Source organism: Enhydra lutris, unplaced genomic scaffold (assembly GCF_002288905.1).
Source record: "Enhydra lutris kenyoni isolate GAN:26980312 unplaced genomic scaffold, ASM228890v2 scaffoldscaffold76, whole genome shotgun sequence".
Lineage (NCBI taxonomy): Eukaryota > Metazoa > Chordata > Mammalia > Carnivora > Mustelidae > Enhydra > Enhydra lutris.
The window spans coordinates 2,422,560-2,450,210 of record NW_019154160.1 but is presented as its reverse complement, the minus strand read 5'-3'; the positions used below and the strand labels follow the sequence as shown (position 1 = coordinate 2,450,210).

General features: G+C 42.8%; 1 protein-coding gene across 1 annotated transcript in view; it reads right to left on the bottom strand.

Moving 5' to 3' along the window:
• The window catches only part of LOC111160500 (pecanex homolog 2), a 275,016-nt gene extending 247,616 nt beyond the window's left edge, over positions 1 to 27,400 (bottom strand). Inside the window, exon 1 of the mRNA XM_022523646.1 lies at positions 27,248 to 27,400. Coding sequence (XP_022379354.1) covers positions 27,248 to 27,400 — 153 coding nt within the window. The remainder of the gene's footprint in view (positions 1 to 27,247) is intronic.
• Positions 27,401 to 27,651: the final 251 nt, after the last annotated feature.

The following is a 27,651-nucleotide window of genomic DNA, read 5'->3' as shown; positions in this document are numbered from 1 at the left end:
CCCGAATCGGGCTCTCTGCTCGGTGGGGAGCCTGCTTCCTCCTCTCTCTGCCTGCTTCTCGGCCTACTTGTGATCTTTGTCTGTCAAATAAATAAATAAAAAACTTTTTAAAAAATGGCACACTGCTTCCAAAAGGAAGATAGTTACATTAGTGTAAAAGGATCTGAGCGTAGAGATCGTGGTAAAGTTCAGTTCAATTCTGTCCAATCCCCTCAAGAAACAAAAAGAATCACTAGGATCCAAGCAACTGTCCCATTCTGCAGGACCCCCCACATAGCATCCTAATTCTCTCCCAGGACCATGGAGAACTGCAGGTTCTCTACTCCTTCCTAAACTAAATTCTTATTGTTGGAGATCGAAATAGATCCCAGTGTCTCAAGGTAATATGAGGGACAACCTCAATAAAAAGCAAGACCCTGTTATCAATGCACCTCACTAAAGGATCTCAAGAAATCCAGCGATAAGTGTAGTCTCTCCTTCAACCTGAACCTGATGAGCCTGTGGACAACATGGCCCAACCCGCCATGGTCCCACGATACTCCATCATCTAGGTAAGACTGTTCCATAAACAACATGGCCACACAAAAAGAATAAAGAAAAAGGAAAACTACACTGACTTGCTTTTACTTCATGGGAAAAAGGTCCACAAATAAATATAAATTAATAAATAAGTGAATGAGAGATTAAGTAAAACAAATTAGATAGATGATGATGATAGATAGATAATGAGCAAGAGAGAGAAATAAAGTCAGGTTCCCTACCTGGAAGCAGATAAGTTTCCCATTTACACACATACCTCCTGAGGAGAAGCTGGGATGAACTTTGAGGAAAACAGAAAAATTAAAAGAGAAAGAGAGACAGGGGCCACCAGTAGTCCCCAGCACTTTTTCTTAGCATGTCTATATATTTCAGGTCTAAAAAATTCAGGCTAAAGCTAGAGAGTGAGTTTGAAGAAACTGGTAAAGGAAGACTAAAACGCAGCAAATGTCCTGAGACTAGATTAGCATCCTATCAGACACAAATTATATTCAAAAGTTTTTTAAATTATAATGTAACATGGGCTTCATAGTATTCTGGTTAGTGGGGCCACAGAGAGAATTCGTGCTCACTAAACAGGGGACCCCCTGCATTTTCCAGCCTCCTTTGCTGTCAGGCTAGGGTCATGTGACTACTTTTGGCCCATGGACGATGAGGAGAAGCGGCTGGTGTTGCTTCTAAGCCTGGACAGTTATGAGCTAGGGCTTCCTCCATCTCACACTTCTCTTTAGTTGGCAATCTCAGAGGCCACGTTTCTAAGACATTCCATCTGCAAAGCAGGCAGAGCTTCCTGCAGCCTGGGTACCTGGTGACTCTGGAACAAGGCCCTCATCAATCTGAGACGGACATGTACGAGAAGGGAGAACTTAGTCCTTTGATTCATTAAACCACTGAGATTTGGGGGTTTGACTACTGTGTCAGCTAGCGCTGATTAACCCAATACTGGGGGTTCCATTTCCACAAGGAAGCTTCCATTCAAACTATATTAGAAATAAATGGGGTAAAAAGCCCTCAGGTATTAGGAAGAGAAGGCTAGGGAAGGTGAGAGAAAAAAGATTATATATGGATATTGGGATAATTCATTTGGAAAGAAACTGACTTGCCACAGTAAGAAGAGGTACTTTTCAGTTTACCCTCACAAATATAGAGGCAGCCCTGGCTTGGTAGTGTTGAAATTAAGAGAAGGCAAGAAGTTACAATGAGGTTCAGTATCTAGTTTGCAACCCAGGTGAGAAAAGGCCCTTGTCTCATTCTTTACAAAAAACCACTGGCACTTTGTCACTTCCCCAAAAGCCCATAGACCTCACCAGGCCATAATGAAAGACAGCAATTTTACTGAAAATTTCCAGGGAGAGAGGAAAAGTTTTACAACATGCTAGAGATGGCACATTATTCCTTCCCAAAATTGCCTAACCTCCTTTAAAACCTCTCCCTTCAGAAGACCTTGCAAACAGAATCTAGAATCCTCCCAAATATCCCTTTTAAAAAATTAACATAAAGTGTATTATTTGTTCAGGGGTACAGGTCTGTGATTCAACATCAGTCTTACACAATGCATAGCACTCACCATAGCACATACCCTCCCCAGTGTCCATCACCCAGCCACCCCATCCCTCCCATCCCCCAGCAACCCTGTTTGTTTCCTGAGATTAAGTCTTTTACGGTTTGTCTCCCTCTCTGGTTTCATCTTGTTTCATTTTTTTCCCTCCCTTCCCCTACGATCCTCTGTCTTGTTTCTCAAATTCCTCATATCAGTGAGATCATATGATAATTGTCTTTCTCTGATTGACTTATTTCACTTAGCATAATACTCTCTAGTTCCATCCATGTTGTTGCAAATGGCAAGATTTGGTGGGTTTTTTTGATGGCTGCATCGTATTCCATGGTATATATAAACTACATCTTCTTTATCCATTCATCTGTTGATGGACATCTAGGCTCTTCCCATAGTTTGGCTATGGTGGACACTGCTGCTAAAACATTGGAGTGTACATGCCTCTTCGGATCACTACACCAAATATATTTTCTTTTAATGTCACGTAATTAAGCTCTGCTCAGGCTCCTCCAATAGTACATTTCCAGGGACACCACTGAAAATTACTTTCAAGGCCATTTTACTTCTGACATCATTATGCTCAGTCAACAAAAGATCCTCAACTCCTAGGATTTTCTGTCCTTATAAGTATGAATGCAAGGAGAAGAGGAGGATTTAGGAATAAACGTGTCATGATGAGCAGTTTTTAATTGGCTTTTAATTTCTGTCAAAGATTCCACCCCCCCCATATTAGGTTGATTCGGATTTTGAATAGAGGTTTATTTGTTTCAGGGAAATCATAATTTTTTTTCTTTGTTTCAATGAACTTATCGTTTTAACACTTCTAATTAATAGGAGGCAATATTTTTCACAATTATATCCTTGGCCAAAGCAAAGTTGTATGTTGTTCTCTGACACATTATTAAGATTGTCTAGTAGTATAACAATGCATTTTACCAAAATTTCCTGAGAAAATGTCATGAAAAATAATATGCTGTTATGAACTAAGCAATTACAAATATACTTGCATGGCTCACAGAACTGGACTTCTTGGGATTTGGCACCATCTAGAAGAATCTGTCTTCATGGACACCCAGACCACGCGCCATTCTCCCAGATGGAACCCACCTCTGTTCCTTGAGGCTCATAGCTCAGGCTCTCTCATAGAGTGTACCCACTCTTTTTTTTTTTTTTAATTTGTTGTGGTAAAAAATATATAACATAAAATTTACCCTCTTAACTTTTTGTAAGTGCACAGGTCGGTGACATTCAGTACATTCACGTCATTGTGCAGCCATCACCCCCCATCCATCTCTGGAACTTCTCCATCTGTCCAGACTACAAGTTTATACCCATTCAATGGTAACTCCCCATCTCCTCCTCCCCCAACCCTGGCAACCCACATTCTATTTCCTGTCTCTACGAATTTGACTCTTCTAGGTACCTTATGTCATTGGAATCATGCAGTATTTGTCCTTTTGTGACTGGATCATTTCCCTTAGCATAACGTCCTCAGGGTTCAGCCATTATTGCAGCATGGGTCAGAATTTCTTTCCTTTATAGGGCTGAACAATATTGTGCTCATTCATTAGACATTTTGCTTATCCATTCATCCGTTGATGGACACTTGGCTTGTTTCCACCCCTCCATTACTGTGAATAGGGCTGCTCTGAACATGAGTGTGCAAATACCTCTTGAAGACCTGCTTTTAATCCTTTCGGATATATATCCAGAAGTGGAACTGCTAGATCAAGCAGCAATTCTATGTTTAATTTTTGGAGGAATCTCCATGCTGTTCTCCACAGTAGCTGTGCCATTTTATACCACTCTGGTTTTTCACTGCAGGTTAATGGCTTATTACTGACCATCTCTTGAGTGGCCTGGAGAGATCAATACTCTGGCTGAGCGAGTCCTACCCATAAATAATGCTGGTGCCCAGTGAGGATAAACCACTTCTGAGGGCTTCTGTCTGCAGACATAAAGAAGGGAGCTCTTGGGAGTTCAAACTTTACTGATTCCTATTTCATAAAGGAACCTCATTTATATACTTCCACAAACTAATTTTGCAGACTAATTTTAATTCATCTTAAAAAAAAGAGGAAGCTGAAGCATAAATGAGTCACACTTCCACGCTGACAAGCACATGTATCTCTTCTCGCCGAGAAGTTACTTACCTAGCCACAGCCACGACCTGATTGGAGAACCAAGGACTCAAAAGAAAAAAAAAATTTAATGTCTTCTGGGCAGTCAAAACACATCACTGTTACAGAGAAACTCCTTTTCACTCGTATGGGTTCCAGGAAAGGGAACTCTTCCTTCTATAGACTGGCCTCTTTGTGCTTCTAGCTCCTTCCTCAGTGATTCCTGTACAGCATTCTGGGGAGCAGGAACCAGGCATGCTGTCCCCTCTGTCTCAGGACCCAGCCCTGATGGAGGAGGTGTGTGTCTGGGTGGCGTCTCTCCATATTACAAGGTTCCAGCACCAGTCCTGAGTCAAAGAGGCTCAATGCTTCCCACACGGCCCCTGAACAGCTAGATAAGGCTCCATGACTCTAGGGCTCACAATTAGGAAGTCTACCTACCTGCAGATAGAACACATTTCCAAATAATAGCTTAATTTGCAATAAGGGTGATACCTGAACTCTATCTCCTTGATTATTGTCTCCCTTGAGTGGCTCAGAAAAAAAGAGGAGCTACTGATTGGACTGCCAAGTCTACGCACAAAGTTTATGACCTTGACTGGAAGGGTAGTCACTCAGAGCAACAGTTGGAAGCTTTGTGCTCTTACTCTAGGCATAATTTATTTATGTGGCACATTAGATGCCTAATGGTATCCTAGCCCGCCGCAGAAATTAGAAGGGGAAATGAGGAATGAGTACAAGTGACCACAATAATGTAACAAGACATGCTAAATGACTGTGTACAATAGTGTTGGGAAAGTACAAAAAAAGAAAACCTCAAAAAACAAAAAAAACCCTATGAAAAATCAAGTCACTTGTGTGGTCATTTTCTGAGGCATAAGCATGTTCCAGTCATTCCCTGAGGACATCACTACAAAAACATAATAAGCTACCCAGGAGGACAAAGAGAATGTTCAATGACATTCAATATCATATCAGAGAAGGCAGGAAATTGTAAAACTATCAATGTGGTTAAAGTAAATTGAATTTTCCTGCTTTCAGGTTAAGCTTCAAGTAATTTAGCAAACGTCTTTACTCAGAGTATGTGGCCTAATGAATTAGGCATTAATCCGCTAAACGTAGCGCGCTGTCTCTGACACACATCTGCCATGTGCTCGGATGGTTCTCCGTGGGCCAGCGTGCTCCCTCTGGCTGTGAGGAAATGCCCCATGTGGGGATCTGTGCTCCGGGAAAGAACCCCCTTCTTCATGTTTCTGGGAGCCTAACCAGGTCTCGACTATTAGAAGATCCTGGGTTATTCTAAAAAGACAGGGCGCACTGAACAACTGTTGTCTTCTCTGCTTCAGAACTAACAGAGAGCTCCCTCTTGTTCATCCATTTTGTCAGACTAGGAGAGAAGAGCTTTGGCCATCCAACCATCCATTCCTCATCCATCCGTCCATCCATCCAGTCACTCAACAGACACATGTGGAGTGTCGTGTCAAGACAGTAGTTCCAACGGTTTCACTCAGGTAGGATTTTTGAGTCCTACTGAAGTCAACTGTAACCCCTTTGGAAGAGGGAAAATCAGACCACAGGACAGAGAAGTACAATCATTTCTCCGCATTTCTATACATGAAGGGACAGACAGGTTTTCACATCCTAAATAACAGTTCATTACCTATCTCGTGACGCTCCATTATGAAAAAAAAAAAAAAAAACAAGAAACGCATTTAATACTGTCTCGGAAAATCTGGAACTTGGGATTTTATCTTGAAACCAGAATGAGCTGCGTAGTCCTGTGGATACCGAGAATGCGGACGAGAGCTCTGGAAGGCAGATGTGTGAGAAGGCACGCGGGTGTTGGAAACTCCTGACAGGATACCAGGGCGGGGAGGGGCTCTCCATGCAGCACCCTCAGAAGTAGGCCAGCCTTGCAAAAAAATGCTTGTTGAAAAACGGTGACGTGAGTAGAATCAAGAACTCTAACTGGTTCTCAAAAGACAGCCCAGGGGTCCTCTATCTTGCCAAGGAACATGCACGGAAAGGAGACCATCACGCGTCCTCTTGGGTCTGCCACGTGACTGCTCCAGGGCCTGTCTGTCTGTTTTTCTGATCTGCTGTGGTTTCTCTGAGCTCCTGGGCCTCCTCTTTTGTGTGCAGCTTGCACGAGGGAAATGCTGGGTATGGAAGTGGCAAATGTTTGACATTCACCAAGGCAGTGGCAAGGCAGTGCTGCAGGGACCAATAAGAGGGGAAAACAGCCAAAGGCTGCAGAGGCCAACTAGAGACGGGCATGCAGAGGAGAATCTCTGTGGGCCTGAGTGCTGTGCAAACCATTTAGAAAGCTGGTGCCTGCAATTACCGACTCCTTTCTCTCTCCTCTTCTCATGAAGAATGTGTATGGTGGACGGCTTAGTCAATGGATGCCCAGGACAGTCAAGAAATCTACATGCATGTTGTCTTCCGTTTCAGATGGTCACAGTTTAAGAGGAGACATTTCATTTCCATGTCGAATGTACACTGAGCTAAACAGGTTGAACCATCGGTAAACTCACTGAAGGCCAAGGGATGTCAATCTCCAGGCAGTGTTAAGCTCAACCAGGAATCTCTACAGATAGTGAGTTTGAATATCATTGAGTATCAATGTCATGTGTTTCCTAATAGAAAAGTGTGATTTCAAATTTACAATGAGACTTTAGTAATGTGATTGTTTATCAAAATATAAACCATACCTGACCAATTCTCTGTTTGATAGATAAATCTAAACTTACACATTCATTTTTCATAAGGAATTTCAGATTCCTTTGTGTTTTTAAGTACTCTCAAAACCCAAATGACAGAGAAAATATTTAGTGTCATGAAATTTCAAATGTTTCAGTTAATATTTAAATGTAATGAATTAAATATTGTATTTCTTAATTCTTAAGCAATAGTCTTCAAAATCAATTATATGAAAAGATTAAAATCAACCAGCAATGCTGCTTTTTAAAGGGAATAGCAAGACAAAAATGAATTGAATTTATAAACTTTTTCTTTACACCATCTGCTTCACAAACACGCAGAAGCCACAATGTTGTCTGACGCACAGAAGAGGAGGGTGGTTCACAGCTCCAGGTGAGAGGCTGAGCTAGAAGGGGTCCCTGCACAGGCTCCAAGTCCACCTGCAGAGTCTGCATACCTTCCCTTGCTCTGCCTGCTTTTCAGCATTCTAGGCAGAAACTGGACGTTGGTATGCCTCAGGATCCTTTCCTTCTACTCAATGGCAAGTGTCTTCAGTTTGATTCTTCCATGGCCCAGAGCTACCAAGGACTGCCCAGTGGGCTTCTGCTCCTTCCTGTGCAACGGTGTCTTTCAATCGAATGGAAGTTCTACGGGCATTTGAGGTCCAGCAATTTCTCATCACGCAACATGCTCAGCATGTGTGGCCCCCGCTCTTTAGATGCTACTGGGACATTTACTTGAAATGCCACTGTGATAAAATCATTGAGATGAACCTCAAAATGCTCCTTACAAAAACTGCCAGTGCTTCTCGGGGTCAGTTACTTCTCCCAATCTAGAACCACTGTGCCTACTTAACTGTAACATAGGGAGTAGATATTATCACGCTGCAGTGAGGGCCACTAGAGCCATAGGCTTCACCCACTGATATCCTACAATGACCCACCTCATTCTTTCAGCCTAGAGCTACTCAACCCCAGTACTACTGACATCTCGGGCTGAGCAGTTCTCTGTTGTGGGAGCTATCCTGGGCACCAGAGAATGGAGCGGCATCCCTGGCCTGGACACACCAGGCACCAGTAGCAACCCCTCCAGTGTGACAGCCCAGATCATCTCCACACATTGCCAACTGTCCCTGGAGGGGGTACAGACATGACTTCCTCACTGAAAACCACTACTTAGCCCATCAATGTATATGTGACTACCTTGTACCAAACACAGAGAGAGAAAAAATGTAGTCCCTGTACTCACAGAGTTCAAAGTCAGGATAGATGAGGAGACAATCACAAGACAAAGCAGCAAGGGTGTCATTCTGGTCCACTGAATTGCGTCTAACTCAGACTGAGAGGTGGGGGTAAGAGGCCAAGGAGATGATTCCAGAACAAGCGGTCATCTGTGAGAACGTGAAGGACCCCGAGACAAGGCAGGCAGAAGGCACATCACGCGGAAGCACAGAACCTTCCAGGAAGGCACGCGTTCCAGAATAAGACACATGGGGCACCCCAGTGAGAACAGAGCGATAACATACAAAGAGTTGCACACACCACATGCCTGGGAATTCCATCATTACCATGAAAAAAGAGCGCAGAAGACTGTTTAAGTGCGGAAGCCAAAAGGTGCTGCCTGTAGTCTACAAGGTCATCAGAGTGCATGGCAGGCTGGGTGGAGAACCACACTAGCCACAGGGAGACCAGACAGAGGTGGACTTACTTAGGGAGTTGAATGAAATCATCTGTGTGGATGCCCCCTGTGCAACACAAACTCTGATTTTCCACAAAATCACGGCAAAAACTGCAAAGTACAATCTATATAAACTATTATCTTTGCTCTCTTACATCGCCATTAGAAACTCCAAAGACATCCCTAAAAGAAACAACTGAAGCCACCAACATCAATGGCAGGACTGTTGGAATAAATGAATGATCTTGTAATGTGACGACTGGGAAGGAGCTACCATATGGTAAAGTTGTCACTTTTTTTTTATTTTAAAAAGTTCTTATTTATGGAAAACAGCATGGCAGTTCTTCCAAAAATTAAAAATAGGATAACCATATGATCCAGCTTCCACTTCAACCCAAAAGAAGTGAAAGCAAGGTCTCCTGGAGACTTCTGTGCACGCATGTTCACAGCAGCATTATTCTCAACAGTAAGAGGCGAAGCAGCCCAGTGTCCCTCCGAAGATGAATAAACAAAATACGGCATATATACATGGTGAACTACAGTTCAACCTTAAAAAGGAAGGAAATTCTGATATATGCTACAACACAGATGAATCTTGGGGACATTATGCTAAGGGAAATAAGCCAATCACGAAGAGCCCCCCAGTACTCCGTGATTAGACTTAAACGACGGATCCACAGTGATCAGATTCATAGAAGGGGAAAGTCACATGGTGGTTACCGGGGACTCAGCGGAGGGGATGTGGGGGTTGTTTAAGGAACACAGAGTTTCAGTTTTGCAAGATGAAAACATTTTGGAGACTGTTTGCACAACCATGTGAATACGCTTAACACAACTGTACACTCAGAAATGATAAAGACGGTCGGGGCGCCTGGGTGGCTCAGTCGCTTAAGCATCTGCATTCAGCTCAGGTCATGATCCCAGGGTCCTGGATACACTGGGCTCCCTGCTCAGCAGGGGGTCTGCTTCTCCTCCACCACCGCCAATCCCCGCTCATGCTCTCTCCCTCTCTCTTAAACGAATAAATAAAATCTTAAAAAAAAAATGATGAAGACGGTAAATTTAAAGTTATGTGTGTGTTACAATTTTTAAGGTATTATTTTATAGCACTTGAGATTATGTAAGGCATTTTCCACCTGGGAAATAAGAACACATGAGCTCCTTCTGCCTGAAGACAGCCACTCAGCGGGACCAGAATGCCTGCTGATCCCCCCAGAAGACCTCCTCAAGATCAAATTGCATCCACTCAAGTGTCCACTGCCCAGAGCAAGCTAGAGATAAAAGCCCCCGCAGAGTGAGCTGAACCACAGAAGGGGCCAAGCTGCCTCCCTATTCTCTCAGCCTCTCACAGGTCCGTGCTGAATACGCACTCCGTGCAGGTGCTGTGTCTGGCGCGGGGGAGGGAGCTGTGGACAAAACATGCAAATGTCTGTCTTCAAGGAGCCTCTGTGATAGCACAGATTAATTACAGCTAATTACAAAATTAATTTATTTTTGTCCAACAAGGGGACCTAGCCTAGTTGGGAGTACCAGGGAACAGTCCTGTATGAAACTGGCATTTAACTTGAGCACTGAAGAATGAACTAGAGGAGACTTGGAGAGGCGCGTGGGGGAGATTTCAGGCCATGGGGACAGCTGTAAAATCCTTAAAGCGGCCTCAGAGATGGGGAGCTCTGCAGAGCTGAGCCCTGGGGAGAGGCGGGAAGAGAAAGGAGTGAGACGAAGATGAGAATCCAGGAAGAGCCGGAGGCCTGCCTGCTGCTGGGTCCCTAGGGGCTGGCTTGCTCCTCTCCCTTCCTCTGCTCCCCAGTGCACCAGAAAGTCCCTCCCAAGCACCATTTTAACCACATCACTGCCCTGTGCAAACACCAACACTCAACTCTGCAGCACCACTTAGAATCCTTCCAAACCTTTTCACGGCAAGGCCCCCTTGAGCCTCTAGGCGTTCCATCATTGCATAACAAGGGTGTGCTCTGGGGTCCTCCACTGAACTCAAAACCCCAGACCACCCTGGCCTCAAAGAGTAAACCACCTAGATGGTGAGATGAGATGAACACGCATCAGGGGGCATACAAACGACACAGACTGGCACACAACTGACGGGCTCGCTCAAGTCAACTGTCCTACCTGAGCGTGAGGCTGCCCACTTAGGGGCAGTGGAGGAAATCTTAGAGAAGGGGAGCTGTTGTCAAGGGCCTCACGGGGAAGCTGGGCTTCGACCATGATGCTGGAAAATGATAATGCAAGACACGGAGCAGGAGTCTAGGGAAGGGCGGGTGCCGGGCACACTCCATTAGCACAGTCACAACAGGCAAAGCTATCAGAGTGGCCTGACTCTAAAGGGAGAGAGAAGATAATGAACTACAGAGCTAGGTTGAAGAAAAAGGGGGAAATGAAGCCACACAGAGAACACGGAGATGCAGTGCAGGAGGAGGAATGCCAGAATATACCCTTCTTTGCAACACCACTGGTTACAACCAGTTTACCATTCTTTACTGATCAGTTGGTTAGTGAATGGTTTAGTGTACACTGTGTGTTAAGCACTCTGATTTCCAAATTAGCTATGATTTGTGCCACTCACGGAAGGCTATCTCACTTTTATGTACTCTCCTTCCAGTCTATAAATTCCCTGAATGCAAGGGCTGCATCTCTCTTTGTACATCCTGCAGTGCCTGACCCAGTCAGCACTGTGCCCTCTCTTGGCTTCAGCAGTTATGCCAGGTCCTGGTCTCCCTCATGTTCAAGGCTCCCAAACGAAGGCAAGGACAAACTGTGCTTTCCTCAGGAGCTGACAAAGCCAAGTGCTGGGAGAAGTCACGAGAAGTAGCTGACTCATGGTAAGGTGCTGGGGCTTCCACCCCAGGCCGCCTTAAGATCCCCCTGAGATGACGAGTATAGGGTGTGTGGAGGGAGAAAGAATCCTGCAGCAGAGAGAGCACATGAAGGAGACCACGACCTTGAGAAGCAGCTTACTCACACGATGGAAAGGGGGACATGGGCCCCCATCTCATGAGTCAGAGAGAGAAAGAATTCTTAAAGGATTGTGCCTGTGGTGGGAGTATGGGGTACACTTCTATGAGATGGAGTGGAGCTATCTAAGAACTGAAGGTTTTCTGACAACCAAGGGATATGAATAAGATTGTATGTCTTTTCTTTGGTGTTATCCCTGCTTCTCCACTCATCTGCAGCTGGAAACATGGACACCCCCAACTCTGTTCCATTCTGGAGCCAACCACAGCCCAGCTGCAGGTCCGGGAGCAAGTCTTGCTAACAGAGCAGTTGATCAAGGTAGTAGAGATGAGCCTTTCAGCATCCTATATCGCTTCCATATTCCATCACTAATGTCTGGTCCTCCAGTAGGGTCATCCCACTCCTAAATACATACCATGGATGCTCAAATGGACTCATCTTGGATGGGAACCTACAAATTTGCCCCCATAGCCTTTTAACATAACTTCAGTATTTTTCAATAGCTTCTTTGACTTTGGACTCCTCTTCTACGTTTTCTGGCCCAGATCTGGGATGGGCCGTTTCTCCAAAGAGCCTTTGTTCCTTCTGGAAGGAAATGGCATTTAGAGCCCAGAATCTGAGTGTGGGATTTACACATTCTTATTGAGTTATTGTTGCTTTAGGTGTTTTAATAGACAGAGCTAAAAAATACAATTTTTTTTTAAATTTGACAGACAGAGATCACAAGTAGGCAGAGAGGCAGCAGAGAAAGAAGGGAAGCAGGTTCCCTGCTGAGCAGAGAGCCCAATGCAGAGCTTGATCCCAGGACCCTAGGATCATGACCCAAGCCAAAGGCAGAGGCTTTAACCCACTGAGCCACCCAGGCACCCCAAAAAATACATATTCTTCAAGGAAAAAAAAATAAATCATGATCTCGGTTGGGTATTTCTAGTTCAAATGAAAGATTACAAGGATCTATATAACTTCTGGAATTTGATTTATATGTTTCCTTTCATTGTCAAAATCATGATTCCTCAAAATAATAACATGATTTCGTATTTTCTTTACATATATGTATAAAATAAAATTTCAAAATAATAATATAAAATTTTATTGAGGGCAGTAAGAAAACTAAAGTCAATTTAAGATTTCTTTGTAGTTGTTTTGTTTTTAGATTATACCCCTAGGCCTTGAAGCTCTGTGTTTATTTTCTTAATGATTTTATTTATTTATTTGAGAGAGACAGCAGATCGAGAGAAAGAGCATGAGCGGGAGTGAAGGGCAGAGGGAGGGGGAGAAGCAGACTCCCCACTGAGCAGGGAACCCAATTCAGGGCTCGATCCCAAGACCTGAGTTCATGACCTGAGCCAAAGGCAGACCCTTAACCGACTGAGCCATGCAGGCTCCCCAGAAGGTCTGTGTTTAAAGTCATTTAAAATATTTTTTGAGTAAGCCACCAAATTAGGAAACAAGTTCACTTCTTGTTGCTAGCTCTGTTGCCTTCCCCCATTCTTTCCCTCAACTTATTTTTTATCAGTTTTTTTAAAATCTATTCTTTCGTTGTGGCTTCTTCCATATGTACATGCTTATGTGGAACAGAAGCAGCTGGATACATGCTTCATTATTTCTCTTCTTCTTTCTAGTCTATACATGGCTTCTGCTTTTTTTTTTTTTTTTTTTCCCAATAAGAGTGGGTCCTGGAGATCGTTTTTACAGCAGCCTACTTCCTCAACCACATTCTTCTAACTGCACAGCACTCTGCTATGTGGACATACCAGGATTCATCAAACAGCTCCGTATCAATAGAGATCTGTGTCTGGTCTTTTGCTATAACAAATCATGCTCTGGTGACTCACCTTGTTACATATGTGCCTCTAAATTCTTAAGAATGGCTATTTATTTAAAATACATTAAGTGGGGATGCTTGGGGGGTTCGCCGACTTATGATTGCAGCTCAGGTCATGATCTCAGGAGCTTGAGATGAAGTCCCACATCGGGTCCCCCCCCTCAGCAGTGAGTCTACTTGAGATTCTCTCTCCCTCTCTCTCTCTGGCCCTCCACCCACTCATGCATGGTCTCTCTCTCTCTTTCTAAAAAATTAATTAATTAATTAATTAATTAATTAATAAACTTTTAAAAAGTGCATTAGGTGTTATCTTTTAAATCTCTGCTATCTAGATATGCCATATGCACATTATGTTAATATGTACTCCTTGAATTATTAGTAATATAATCATTCCACATGTTTATGGGTTATATGTGCATGTACCTATGCATATTTCTCTGTGTCAACTCTCTGTTTATGTCCCTTTTCAAGGTGTTTATATTTTCTTTATTTATTCTTACTTATTCCTAAGAGTCATGCAAGGGTAGTAAGTTCCATAAGGACAACAGCCAGATCCAGCTTGCTCTCCACTCTACTCCCAACACCCAGCCTGGTATCCAGCAAATAGTTACTCAAAAATATTAGTGAATAAATCAGTATTTATGATAGTAATGTATGTCTATATGTTTTCAATTTTTCTCATTTTCACAATTTTGCAACTTGGGGGAGCTGTTTAGCCTCTGTAAGTATTTTTTTCTGTGAGATGGGAATAATAGTTCTTAACAGGTTGTTAATTATTTTATTCATGTGTTTTCTAGAATGTAATATGCACTCAAATGTTATTGTCACTTATCATCACCACCATCATCATCCTTATCTATGCATCATTAATCAAACCACAGAATAAAAAGTTCAGATAAGATGTTTCAAGATGGAGCAAAGGGCAACAGAGCAAATGTTTTTATTGTCTGTATAGACAGTCAGGAGTGTTAATAATAACCAATATTATTATTGTATATATTATAATATATTATTATAATATATTATTATAATATATACATTATTTCTATGTTATTATATTTATATTATTATAATATATTAAAATATTATATCGATCAAGAAATTATGAAATAAGCCAAGACAGTTGTTTTCTTGGGAAAATATTTCTTGGGAAAATATTTGTGTATTTCTATAGTCAGGGATTTTTATTTTCCTGATTTTCTAGAATCTAGTAGCCATCTTGAAAGGAAGAAGATATTATCAAAAGATGAGGAAGACCAAAGGCAAAAAAGCACTGGTTCTCTTGATTTTCTTTTGAGATGATAAAGATTTTGAGGGAAGGAACTAAACCATACACAGGATCCAATATGAAAAAATTACTCAGGTCCTCACAGTCTAAAACTTCCATATTTAAGATCAATCAATATAAAAAATTATTTTCATTTGATTCAATGTTCTTTTTAAAGTACAAATATCCCATGATGTGGGAAAAGTTTATAATTATTACACAAATGCCACCAGAAAACACATAATCATCACATAAATAATTAAAGATTATCTTGGAAACAACAGCAAATTTGAACTTCAAGGAAATCCAACACAAAGAATAATGCCAGGGTTTTCAAACCCCATTTTTAATCATCTGGATCCTGGCTGCAATGTTGCGGTGAGTATATTGAAATAAGCCTGACCACAAACTGTATATGCACTATCAAAACTGTGTTTTTTCTTACCAAGTTAGATTCCATTAGTGGAAAGAGAGAGTGTGTATAAAGCACCACACCAGCAGCAGAGAAGTCAGATTGCATCCCCGCCCTCCTACACAGTTGGTGGAGGGATAAGCCTCTCTTGAATCCAAACTTCTCCCCAGATATTGTGCCATTTCTTTGCTCCCCGCACGATGGTTCTACATCCTCACCAGCTGTCTGCACTCCTTCACCTCCCACTGCCTCTTAAACGCACAGCAATCTGGCTTCAACTCCCAAGCACGCCACTGAGAATATTCTTGTCAATGTCTGTAAAAGGAAACATTTAATGCAAGATGCCAAGGTCTCCAGTCTTTTCCTTGACTCACCCATACCACCCGTTTGCCCTACATCTACAAAGAGAGCTCCTTGGACCTCACCTTCTGAAATGTAATAAGCTCCCAAATGTTAGTATTACTCGTCACCATCACCATCACCATCATCTACTCATCGTTCATCAATACCACGGAATAATAAACTCAGATATGGTGTTTTGAGAAGAAGCAGGGAACAACAAGGCAGACATTTTTATTGTCTGCAGAGAAAGGTAAAGAGTTGGAGATCAAATCTTCCTTCTTTCTACACATCTTCTCTGGGAGCTCTCACTTAGTCCCTTGATAGTAAATAGAATCTCTACATGGATGACTTTCAAATTCTTATCTCTAGCTACTCTTGCTTCCTATATCTGACTATCTACTCAATATCTATATCTGACTATCTGTTCAACATCTCCACTTTGATATCTAGAAGGAAACTCCAAATTAATATGTATAAAATTAGATGTTTGGTTTCCCTGCTCTTCCCACCAACTGTCCTCTCCCACCTCTCCCATCTTAGGCAATGGTAGCTCATACAGCTGCTGCTCAAACCAGATAACCTTGATTCCTCCCTCATCTTCACTCTTCCACCCTCAAAATGAACGTATCACTAAATCTTATGAAAATACATTCAAGTGCCTCCCTCTTAATGCCACCACCGTCTCTTGGTTGGGTCACTAAAAAAGCCTCTGAACGTCCCCTTCTATTTCTGCTTTTTCTCTAATCTACTTTCCACCCAGCAGTCAGAGAAAATTTTTTATAAAGTAAAACAACATATCTTTGAAATGTGTTTTCTGAACCACGTTAAGATTTTATACTTACAAAAATTATTAAATCAACAAGGATGAAGGGAAAACACTAAAATTATAAATCCACAAATGGACCTAAACATACGTCAAACTGACAATGTACCTACGAAAACAAATCAAATATAGAAGTAAAGAATGAATCCCATACAAATATCAAATCATTGTGTGGTACACCTGAAACTAACACAATTTTAAATGCCAATTAAAAAATTTTTTTTCAAATAATTAATCCAACTAAGTTTATTTTTTTAAAGACTATTTGTTTGAGAGAGAGAGTGAGCGCATGTGCACACGCACGTGCATGAGCAGGGGGAGGGGCAGAGGGACAAGCCAACTCCCCATTGAGTGGGAGCCCAACACTGGGCTGGGTCCCAAGACCCTGAGATCATGACCTGAGCCTGAGTCAGACTTAACCTACTGAGCCACCCATCCAAATAACTTTAGAACACAACACTCTCATAACACACTACTGTGTATTCTTCAACAATAATAATTAAAAACTCAAAGCAATTTTGCACTTTACTGAAAGATTTTATTTTCATAGCGGTATGGGAGTACTACTTCTTGTGAATATTTCATGACTGAAAAAAATTATATTTTTGGCAACTTGAGTTCTCCTTTTGGGAAAAAGTACAAATGTGTAAGGAGTAAAGGAGAAGAAGAATCCTTTGACTTGTATCAGATTAAAGGTTTCAGAATAAAGTCTCAATAGACAGATAGATACAGAGATAGATAGATAGATGGATAGACAGACAGACAGATAAGCTCCCTCAGCTCTGTCTACTAAAAGGATCCCAAAGTAAAGATAATCCAGTAGTAATGAACACAACTACTGCTGCCCTCAATCTTGGTTTCCAAATGCCATTGCTCACTAAAATGATCCAGGCTCCTTAGAAAAATAGCTATTTTTCCCAGGGCTGGGGTGGCAAAAGTCTAAGCCTGGCTATCTTGCTGGGCCAGAAAGCAAGAAAGTACTCAGAACCTGCTGGGGACATATCCAAAGTTTGCAGAAACTGCTGCAAGAAAGTCCCACTTGCCAAATTATGTGTAATTTGAGTATCAAAAAGAATGATCATAGGAACAGATTTGAATCCATTGAATTAAAAAAACATGAGTCTAGGAGCTCTACCAAGCACAACAAAACTACCGGGATCAGGGTGGGGGGGGGGAGCTTTTCTTTACAGAAGAAAACCAATAAATAGAAAATCACTATTTTGCAACCACCATTGCAATAATTATTTTAGGCAAGAATCAATGCATGTTACCACCATAGAGTGAAAGATTTGGGTGAATACAATAATATATGCTGCCTCTAGATTTCTCCTCACAGATTACTTATTAAATACAAAAGAACAAATAGGTACCTTTATAATAGATTAATGTAGGTTACACCCCCTTAACCAGTGACCAGACTTACCAGCACTAACAGTCATAAGATGATATCACATGTCTGTGATGTTATGCATGACAAGGCTATATTACTTATGCAGATTTCATGCCAAAGAAAGCATAATCACACATCTAATCTCAAGGAAATGATCCAAAATATCCAAATTAAGGAACAGTCTGCAAAATATCTTTCGATGCCATAAAAGAAAACAGAAAGGTTTGAAGAACGCATTCTAGAATACAATGCAATTTAGAGACATGACAACTAGAAGCAATGTATAACCCTTGATTAAATCCTGGATCCAGAAAAGCAAAACAAAAAAAGTTCCAGCTAGGTAGGGCATTATTGGGAAAACAGAAAACTGGACGGGAATTACACATTAGACAACATTAGATCAATAAAATTTCTTTTGCACATGATAATTATGTGGGAGAATGTCTTTCTTCTTAAGACATACCTGCTGACATTTTTAGGGAGAAAGTGTCCTTTTTTAAAGAAATATTTTCTTAATTCATTTATTTAAGAGAGGGAGAGAGCGTGTGCGCAGTCAGGGAAAGGACAGAGGGAGAGGGAGAGAATCCTCAAACTTGCCACTGAGCACAAAGCCCACCACTGGCTCCATCCCTGGACTCGGACCATGACCAGAGCTGAAATCAAGAGTCGGAGTCTGAATCAACTGAGTCACCCGGGAACCCCAGGAGAGTCTGATGCCTGCAACTCATTCTGAAATGATACAGAGGAATCAAAAAAACATATAAATATACAAAGAGAATGATGAAACGAATGTGGCAAATTATTAAGAACTGTGAATCTAAGTGAAGGGCATATAGTATCCATTCAGTGTTTTTGCAACTTTTTGTGCACAAGAAACTTTCAAAGATAAAATGTAGGCAATAAAAAAGTAATATCCTACTTCAAATTTGACCAAAAACACGAAAGAAAACAAAAAACAAAAAAACAGCATCCATGTGTCTCACTATATTGAGAATTTGATCCCAATTCCTCTCCATCTACCCATTTTTTGCATGGCTAAGTCCATAGGCATTTGTTGGGTCTCAGATTGGAAGTCATTTCCTCCGGGAAACCTTCCCTAAATACAAAAGCCAGGATAGGGTCTCCCATCTTCACTATACAGCACTTAGTGCTTCTCGTATAACAACTATCATTATTTTATTTATGCCTGTTTGCCTTTATCTGCTGACTTCATGAGGAGAGATCCTGATCTATCTTTTGTCTGCTGTTTCCCCAATACCCATCAGAACATCTGGCCCTTTGTTTGCTGGCATAGATATAAGTGCTGTCCAACAAATATATCTAGTTCCTCCCTGGACACATGGTACGACTGCACTTTCCTCTCCTTTTGGAGTTAGGTGTGACCATGCAAATTGCCCTGGAAAAGAAGTCTGAGTGCAGAGGTATTTGCCATTTCCAGGCAGGATCTTCAAGAGTGACTGCATGATCTTCTCTTTCTCCCTCCCTCCATCACAGTGACTGGCAATGATCAGCCAGGGTGGGGATGAGGGGGAGAAGACCCGTAGCCAACCCAAAATGGAGATTCTATTAGCCTAGGTGCCTATATGCTTACAGTGAGCAGGACCCCCAGCTAACCATGCCTCCCACCCCCTACTGATCATGTTGGACATATAATGGAATAAAAAATAAACTTGGTAAAGGCAAAGAGATTTTAAGGTTATTTGTTACATCAGCACAAACCAGCACATCCAGACTGACGTACATATGTTCAAATACTCAATGAAACTCAATACAAATAGCCAAATAGTCACATTAGGGTAAAGGTCATATGAAATCTAAGTATCCTTCACAGGAGATAGGCCAAATAAATCACCCTTTACTCATACAGTGGAACTATGTGAACATCAAAAATAATGATGTACCTCTTTATGTATTGATGTCTGAGATGTTCCATAAAGTGGAAAAATAAAAATATATGTACAAATGACTGCATATGTTTATAACAAAATTTTCACTTGGATGTGTTGACCAAAAAGCCAAGATGGGATAAAAATTGGATTCCAACCAACTTCTGGATAAAACCACATCTAGAAACTTCTAAATGGGTTATGAAAGTGAATTAGAATACTCTGAAATCTCTCACCCAAAATGAAGATGCAATATAGTCCAGAGGGAGAGGACTTGTGCCTTCACTCCCCTTTTGGAGGGGACCAATGGTATTCAGTGAGTCCTATGCACCTGCCCCAATCAAGACAGCAACACTGCCGTGGGACCACTCAGAGACTCACTATGGGTCCCCCCAGTTTGAGAGGGGAGTGAGAAGGAGAATGTGAGTGGAGTCTGACTCCTGCAGAAGCCACTTCGGTGAACTTCCAATTCTGAGAAACCGTGTCCTGTAAGGGACAGAGCACTGGCAAGGAGAACAGGGTCTCCAAAGGACCTGGGGAAGGGCTTGCCAGAGGGGTGCAGCAGGGAACACGTGCCAGACATCTAGAGCCCAGAGTCAGCTTAGCATTGTGCCAGTCAACAAAGAACTTTCCAGCTCATCAAGACTAAAGGCGTCAGAAACATCAAACAACATGTGAGGGAGGGGGAGAATGGGACCCAGTGTGCCATCCTTAGACCCATTCCTGCCTGTAGAAACGTCTGAATGGTTGGAGCTTTGATCACCATACAGAACGGGACATTCTGAAATCTCAGTCTAGTCTGTGTTTTGTTCCTTAAAGCATCTCTACGACTTTTATTACTTGTGAGCTGAAGTCTTGGGGCTTGTGCATGCTTTTATCCGGGAGCAGGAAAAAAACCCTTAATCGAGAGCATACCACAAGGGCAACAGAGGACAAAGAAGGCTGCTTTATGATTCAGCCCAGTACCCCCACACCAAACTTCCCCCACCTGTGGATAAAATATCCTTGGAACACACACAAGAGCCCATATGCGGTGCTGGCCTCTCGGATGAGATACTAGAGACAAGAGGGAAGTTAACTTTTCTCCAGATGGTCTTTTGCACATTTTCAGAGTTTGTACCTCTTCCTGCCCACACGCAGGATGTAGACGCCCGTGTTGTGAAGTGACCTTATTAGGTGGGTTGGCTGGCTGGTATGAGCACTGGCTGCTGGGACTGTCCCTCTGGTTAGGTCACAACTGGCCGCGCGCCCTTATGCATGTCAACCACCCTCTCTGTGCCAATGACATCAACCGTAACATGGGAATCAGGGCAGTGGCTCTCTGGGTTGTGAGGATGAGGTAGCTGAGGGCCTGCAGAGCTCTTAGGAGAGGGCCCGCTCTGTATATGTTTGGAGAACATGAGCTGTTGCTATTGCCTAGTTTATAATAATAATGCAATAAACGTTAAGGGGAAAGATTTATCAGAAAACAAGGGGAAAATCTGAGTACCACTAAGAACTGTCCATGTTTTTCTTCCATGGGATGTGGAAAAGAGATTCAGACAGGATAAAATGGTTAAAACTTCAAAGTAACCATCTGAGAGACCAAGAGGTTAAAATCAGGAAAACAATCATCACTTACCAAGTGTCAACTTCCCTGCAAACAAACAAACAAAAAACAAACATACAAACAAACAAAAACCCAAAAAGCAAAACAGAACAAAACCCATCAAGGGTATTAAAGTATTAGACATCACAATCGGAAAAACTAACAGTACCTCTGAGGAGGGCAGCATCCAAATATAACTAGTTACTACTTGGGAGAAATCTCAAAAAGCTCCAAGGGAAGTGGGGGTGGGTTGGGAGACATAAATTTAACCACCAGAAAATTAGTCATGAACTTGAAATACTAGAACAGAAAGAGAGGGGGAAAGAACACTATTTTTGGACGGTGCTCCAGAGGCTGACATCCCAGGGCCAGGCAGGTGCTGGTCCCATTGCCACAGACACCAAATGCAACCTGCCCACAACACCCATGTGCTTAAGTGGCAAGAGACGAGGATGAGCAGGAGGAATTCTGCAGAAGGGTGGCGATCATCAGCCAAGGGGTTATGACCTTGGAGAGATCAAAGATGACTGCCCTGGGATACCCCACGGATGGACGGACACCCCTAGTGAAAGGGCTGTCCCCAGGAAAGCAAAGTCCTCACGGAGCCAAGACTGTGCACACACAGTCCCAAGAGCCACCTGGAACAGCAAAAAAAAAAAAAAAAAAAAAATTAAGATTTTATTTATTTATTTGACAGAGAGAGATCACAAGTAGGCAGAGTGGCAGGCAGAGAGAGAGGGTGGGGAAGCGGGCTCCCTGCTGAGCAGAGAGCCTGATGCGGGGCTCGATCCCAGGACCCTGAGATCATGACCTGAGCCGAAAGCAGAGGCTTAACCCACTGAGCCACCCAGGTGCCCCATGGAACAGCAGAATTTTAAAGAGAACTGCATGGGATGGCGTTGAGCCCAAATCTAGAAGACTTGGATCTGCAAGTCTTTAAGCATCTGCAAGTTACAGCTGCTTCACCTCCAACCCTTGTCTGTTGTAGGCAGGTGAGGGCAGAAGGCAGGCGAGGGCAGAAGGAAGGAGGCTCAGACATGCAAGTAAGTTATGGAAAAATACAAAGGGTCAGGTGAGAATAAATAAGTCCCCAGAAGTCAAAGGACCAGATAACAAGCTTCTCAGAGTCAAAGGAGAGATAGCATGGTCCCTGTGATTCCACAGCACAAAAAGCCTTCCTTATGGAAAAATGGAATATATAAATACTAGGACTGACAAGGATGAGAGGAAATCTTTTGGGGACAACAGCATGGGAAGTACATGTAACATGGTGACAATGACCAAGCAGACCCAGCCAGGCCTGCCACATAAGGCTGTGCAGTTTGCGTTTTGCACAAAGGCTTCCTCCAACTGATAGGGTCAAATGGTGGCTGAGGTCTGCTCCCCAAGTCCTGAGCCAGGAAAGGGTCACTTCTGGAACACACCAACTTTTCATAATTCATGCAAAGGCATCTTAGATGTTAGAAGTGGGAGTGGAAGGAGGGGTACAAAGAAATGTAAAACCTAAGGAAAAACTGTTCTGTACCCAAATGGAGAACTGGCTACAGACTACAATGGCAGAGTGGTTGACCAGTTGTAACAGTTGGCAGGCATGGAGTGGTTATTTTTTGTCTAGTGCTACACTGGCACATGATAGATAATCCCATTTGATAATTACAACAACTGGAAATGAAGTGGTTCCTATCAAAGGAAGATTCTAACACTAAATTAAAAAGCAGAACTGGAAACAAAGCTAAAGTCTAGCTAAAACAAAAGAAAATGAGGGGCGCCCAGGTGGCTCAGTGGGTTAAGCATCTGCCTTCAGCTCAGGTCATGATTCCAGGGTCCTGTGATCAAGCCCTGCGTCAGGCTCCCTGTTCAGCACTCAGCACAGAGGCCTGCCTCTCCCTCTCCCACTCTCCCTGCCTCTGTGCTCACACACTGTCTCTGTCAAATAAATAATAAAATCTTAAAAAAAAAAAAAGAAAGAAAGAAAAAGGCAACATAAAGCTAGAGTCACAAGGTAAAACACAGGCTTTCTGTGTGGAAATCAAATATAATTTTGCCCTGCAAGGGGTCTTGAAAAACACCAAGGTTCCACCCCATTTTTTCCACTACTCAACTCTCCGTCTGCTCAGGGCGATCATACTGCCACCAGGACAATGAGAATGCCACTTTATGTGCACCTACTGTTTGAGGGCATTCACATGCTCTCACGTGTACGAATCTGGCAGCACAGCGTCGTGCGAAGGCCAAGAACTCGGTTACAACAGGACCTCAACTAAAATTCCGGATTTTACCCCCTTGTCTAGATGACCTTGGGCAAGAAACCCACTCCCTCTGGATTTCAGTTGCTAAATCTCTAAAATGAAACCCACACTCCCCATTTCACAGATGCTAAAACCGAGGCATGCAGAAGGGAAGTAATGGATAGCTGGTAGAGCAGGGATGCCTTTTGACACAAGCCTAGTGCTGTCAGAACTGACACAGGGTCAAAATCATGCCCGTGGTGTTACTGTTCTAAAACTCCATATGAATTTCCGTTCATTGTCTCGAAAAAATTAGGACAAGAACATGTGTAATAAGTGAAAGTTTAAGTATCTCTAATGACAAATGCATCTTTTATTTTGTCCAAAAGAAAATCATACTGATAATAAATCAAAGTAAAACTCTTTTCCAAATTATCCAAATTGGCTTAATGCTTTTAGCTGATCATTTCCCAAAAATATGTAAATACTTTGTAACTACAAATAAATAATCTTTTATTTATTCCACATTACTCATGAGGTCTAAGTAAACTCTAGGGCTCAGAGATAAGTCTCCCTCAATAATTAATAATGAAGTTATAATTTACATACTCAAAGTCCCCTTTAAATTAAATGTGGGTTTTCCCTACAGTAGAACCATCTTGATTAAACATGTTTAAACTCAAATTGTGCAAAAACCAGAAAAGTCCATGGCTCCTTAAATAACAGAACTTCAAATAAGTCCTTGCTATCAGTGAGCAGCCAGGTAGTTTTTTTGGACTAAGTTCCTGTAAGCAGAACAAACTAAAAAGATTTTAACAATCACAGTCAAGCACTGAAGTTCAGAAAATAGTTAAACGTTAAGACCTAGAGAACAGAAGGCTCGCCTGGAGAAGGAGGGTCTTTTATTACTGAAGTCACTTTCAGAGACCAGAAAACCAGAGACAAAAGGCTAACTTGCATTTTTGGGAAGATATATTAAAAAGTAGCATAACAACAAAAGCACTCCCATAAAAATATTCTGTAATACTTGAAAATACACTGGCAGAAAGATACAAAAATTTTGGCATACCTGGCTTGATCCAAAAAATCCAATATAAGAGTAAAATCATTTAAGCTATTAGGTTTTTACTTGCTAAACTCTTCAGATGTACACAAAAATTATTTTTAAATAGCCTTAAAGAGAAACTTAACTAAGGACAATTTCCTACTCACAAATACAAGTCAGAAATCAAGCTACTCAATAAAGCATAATTAGATAGAAAGTAAGGGTTCTGATCACATGCATACATCAAATCTCAAAAGGAGTTTACATTAAAAAATGAGCCCATATGTCCAAAAAAAGATCTGTAGGACTACACATTAAATGCTAATATGGTTGTTGCTGAGACGTGCAATTAGAAGTGGAATATATATTGCTTTCACGACCAGAAATACTCAAAATATATACTGAGATGGACAATATAACGCTGATGGAACAGGAAGACAGACGCAGGTTGATTTTATTTCCACCAGTTTATTATCTATGAGATCACTGTTAACCAAATGCAGGGCACTTCGCTAGATGCAACAAGAAAAAACAAGATGAATCAACAAAATCAAAATCCATGCTCTCAAAAAGCTCCTGATAGAGGAGGAGAGGTAAATACAGGTTCCAGCAATGAAGTACAAAGTACAAAGCATTTACAAACAAAATGTGCTTTTGTGCTAACAGCAAATACAGAATGATAGAAGGGCAAGAGAGAAGAGAAATTAATTTTAGCCACATGGAAATCAGGAGAGCTGAGGCAGAGTAGGATGGACAGATTCTGGCAAGTGAGTGATGAGAAAAGAGGGCAAAAAAAAAAAAAAAGCCCAGTTCCTTCTGAGCAGTCACTATGTGCCTGTTACTGAGAAGTACCTTCATTCATCCATTCAATCAACTATTCATTCATTCACCCAATCAACCGTCATATTTGCCCTATAGGAGGTGCTCTTATCCCTGCTTTACAAACCAGGAAGCGGAAGCTCGCTCAAGCTCATATCACTAGGAAGCGGAAGAACCAGGACTGAATCCAACCCTGTGTTCCTCACCACTCAGCTATGCTGCCCCTCTAGGCCAAGAGAAAACACCAAGACCTGTAGGCCAGTAAAAAATAATGAAGAAGGTCATAGAAGAAGAAGGAAACTTACATTTACTGAAGGTTTATATGGGTCAGCTTCTCTGTCTTCATACCTTTTATATGAAAATTTATTTATTTTTCCTGTGATATGATCATTATCACACCCATTTTAAGGCTGAGAAAACTAAGGTTTGGATAGGTCAAACATCAGGCCAAACAGCTACTATGAACCAAACAGAAATTTAAACCAAGTCTGAGAGTCCAATCCTGGGACAACCAGTCAGATGGATAAAAGTGCCTCAGTTAAGCCCCAAAACAGCTCTGTACATGTGGTAATATTATTTTTCTCATTTTACAGCTAAGGAAATGAAAATTAAGATAAGGTAAGTAACTTCTCCAAGGTCACAGAACTGGTAAGAGGTGAACCCAAAGTTTAAGCTAGGCAGCCTGATTTCAGAGCCAGAATTCTGACCCTCTGGATAAAATGCAGAAAGAGTAAACACGAGGGGCGCCTGGGTGGCTCAGAGGGTTAAGCTTCTGCCTTCGGCTCGGCTTGGGTCATGATCTCAGGGTCCTGAGATCGAGCCCCATATAGGGCTCTCTGCTCAGTGGGGAGCCTGCTTCCCCCTCTCTTTCTGCCTGCCTCTCTGCCTACTTGTGATCTCTGTCTGTCAAATAAATAAATAAAGTCTTAAAAAAAAAAAAAGAAAGAAAGAGTAAACTTGAGTCAAACTGTGGACAGCCTCTAATGGCACACTTGGAATTCATCAGCTATGCAAACTTACTGAAGATTTTCCTCTGGGAGAACATGATTAAATTACATTTTAGGAATAGAATCCTTTAAGAAACATATCAAAATTAGATTCTTGACACATAACATGTAATAAGACATGGAGCACCTTACCTTTACAGCTTCTCAAATAAGCTTAACCACTGTTTCAGTTAGGTGTATTTCATTTACCCAAGAAGGTCATCGCTGTAGTTATTCTGCAAGTATGGGGAGGGTTACGGTAACCCTCTTAAAGTGTCAAGCCCCAACTAGGTACTGCAATACTTGACATAAACTACATTAGATTTACACATTATTATATCTTTCTATAGATCCCTTTACATAGTGGTGTAGAAATTGAAAGCAAAGTAATTGATCATTGAACCTGCCTTCTCAAAGCAAAGCAGGAAGAGAGGGGAAGGGGGCAAAATCCACAACTGAAATAGGTTTGCTTTTCACAATTCATTTTGCATCTTGACTTGCACGCCCAGCTAACGAGCCAGGAGGCCTAGGATGTTCCACCTCCAAAACAGGTTAAACCTCCCCCAGCGACAAGCAGCCTGACTCATCCTAACAGCCAGCATCAATTCTTAATGAGCCCCAGAGCTCCCCAAGTCCTTTCTACTTTTCCTGCCTGGGAGTCCCTGGCCCCCTTTCCCTCTGTCCCAAATTCCCAAAGACCTCCCTCATTTCACCTCTCTTCTTTAAACCTGAGGTATAACTGACACGCAGAGTGATACGAGTTTGTGGTGCATAACACAGTGATTCGACATTTGTACACAGTGTGAAATGGTCCTCGCGGAAAGTCCAGCCACCGTCTGTCATCGCACAAAGTTAACACGACGTTATTGACTGTGTGCCCCACGTTGTCCGTGGCATCCCCGTGACTCATGTATCTTACAACACTACATTTACACTTCTGGACCCCACCCCTTAAGAACTGCCGCCAGCCCCTTCCATCAGGAGGCAGCCCGCAGGTGTGGGTGGCTCTCTCCCCCCTTCCCTCCAACCTCACGGCTCCCGGCTCGCCCCACCCCCACCCCCACCCCCACTCACCAGGTGCAGGGCCAGGGGCAGCAGCAGCAGGAACAGCCACAGGTAGAGGTGGCAGCTGTTGGTGAACGTGCTCTGCTCGGGGTCGTGGTACCAGCCGCCGGTGAGCGCGGCCCACACGCCCTGCCGGAGCAGCTGCAGAGCCTGGGACACCATGCCGGCTGCGCCCCGGGGCCGCCGCGCCCCGCCGCGCGCAGCCCGCCGCCGCCGCTGCCCGCGCGCCCGCGGCTCTAACGCCCGGCCCCCGGGCGCCCCCGCCGCCGCCGCCCCCACCGCCGCCGCCGCCCCCCCCTTCCGCCCCGCGACCGAGGCTCGAGCTGCTCTTCTGCCCCGACCCGCGGACCGCGGCGCGGGACCCGGCTGCTGCCGCGGGGCAGGTGGGCGCCATGTCCGAGGGAGGGAGGATT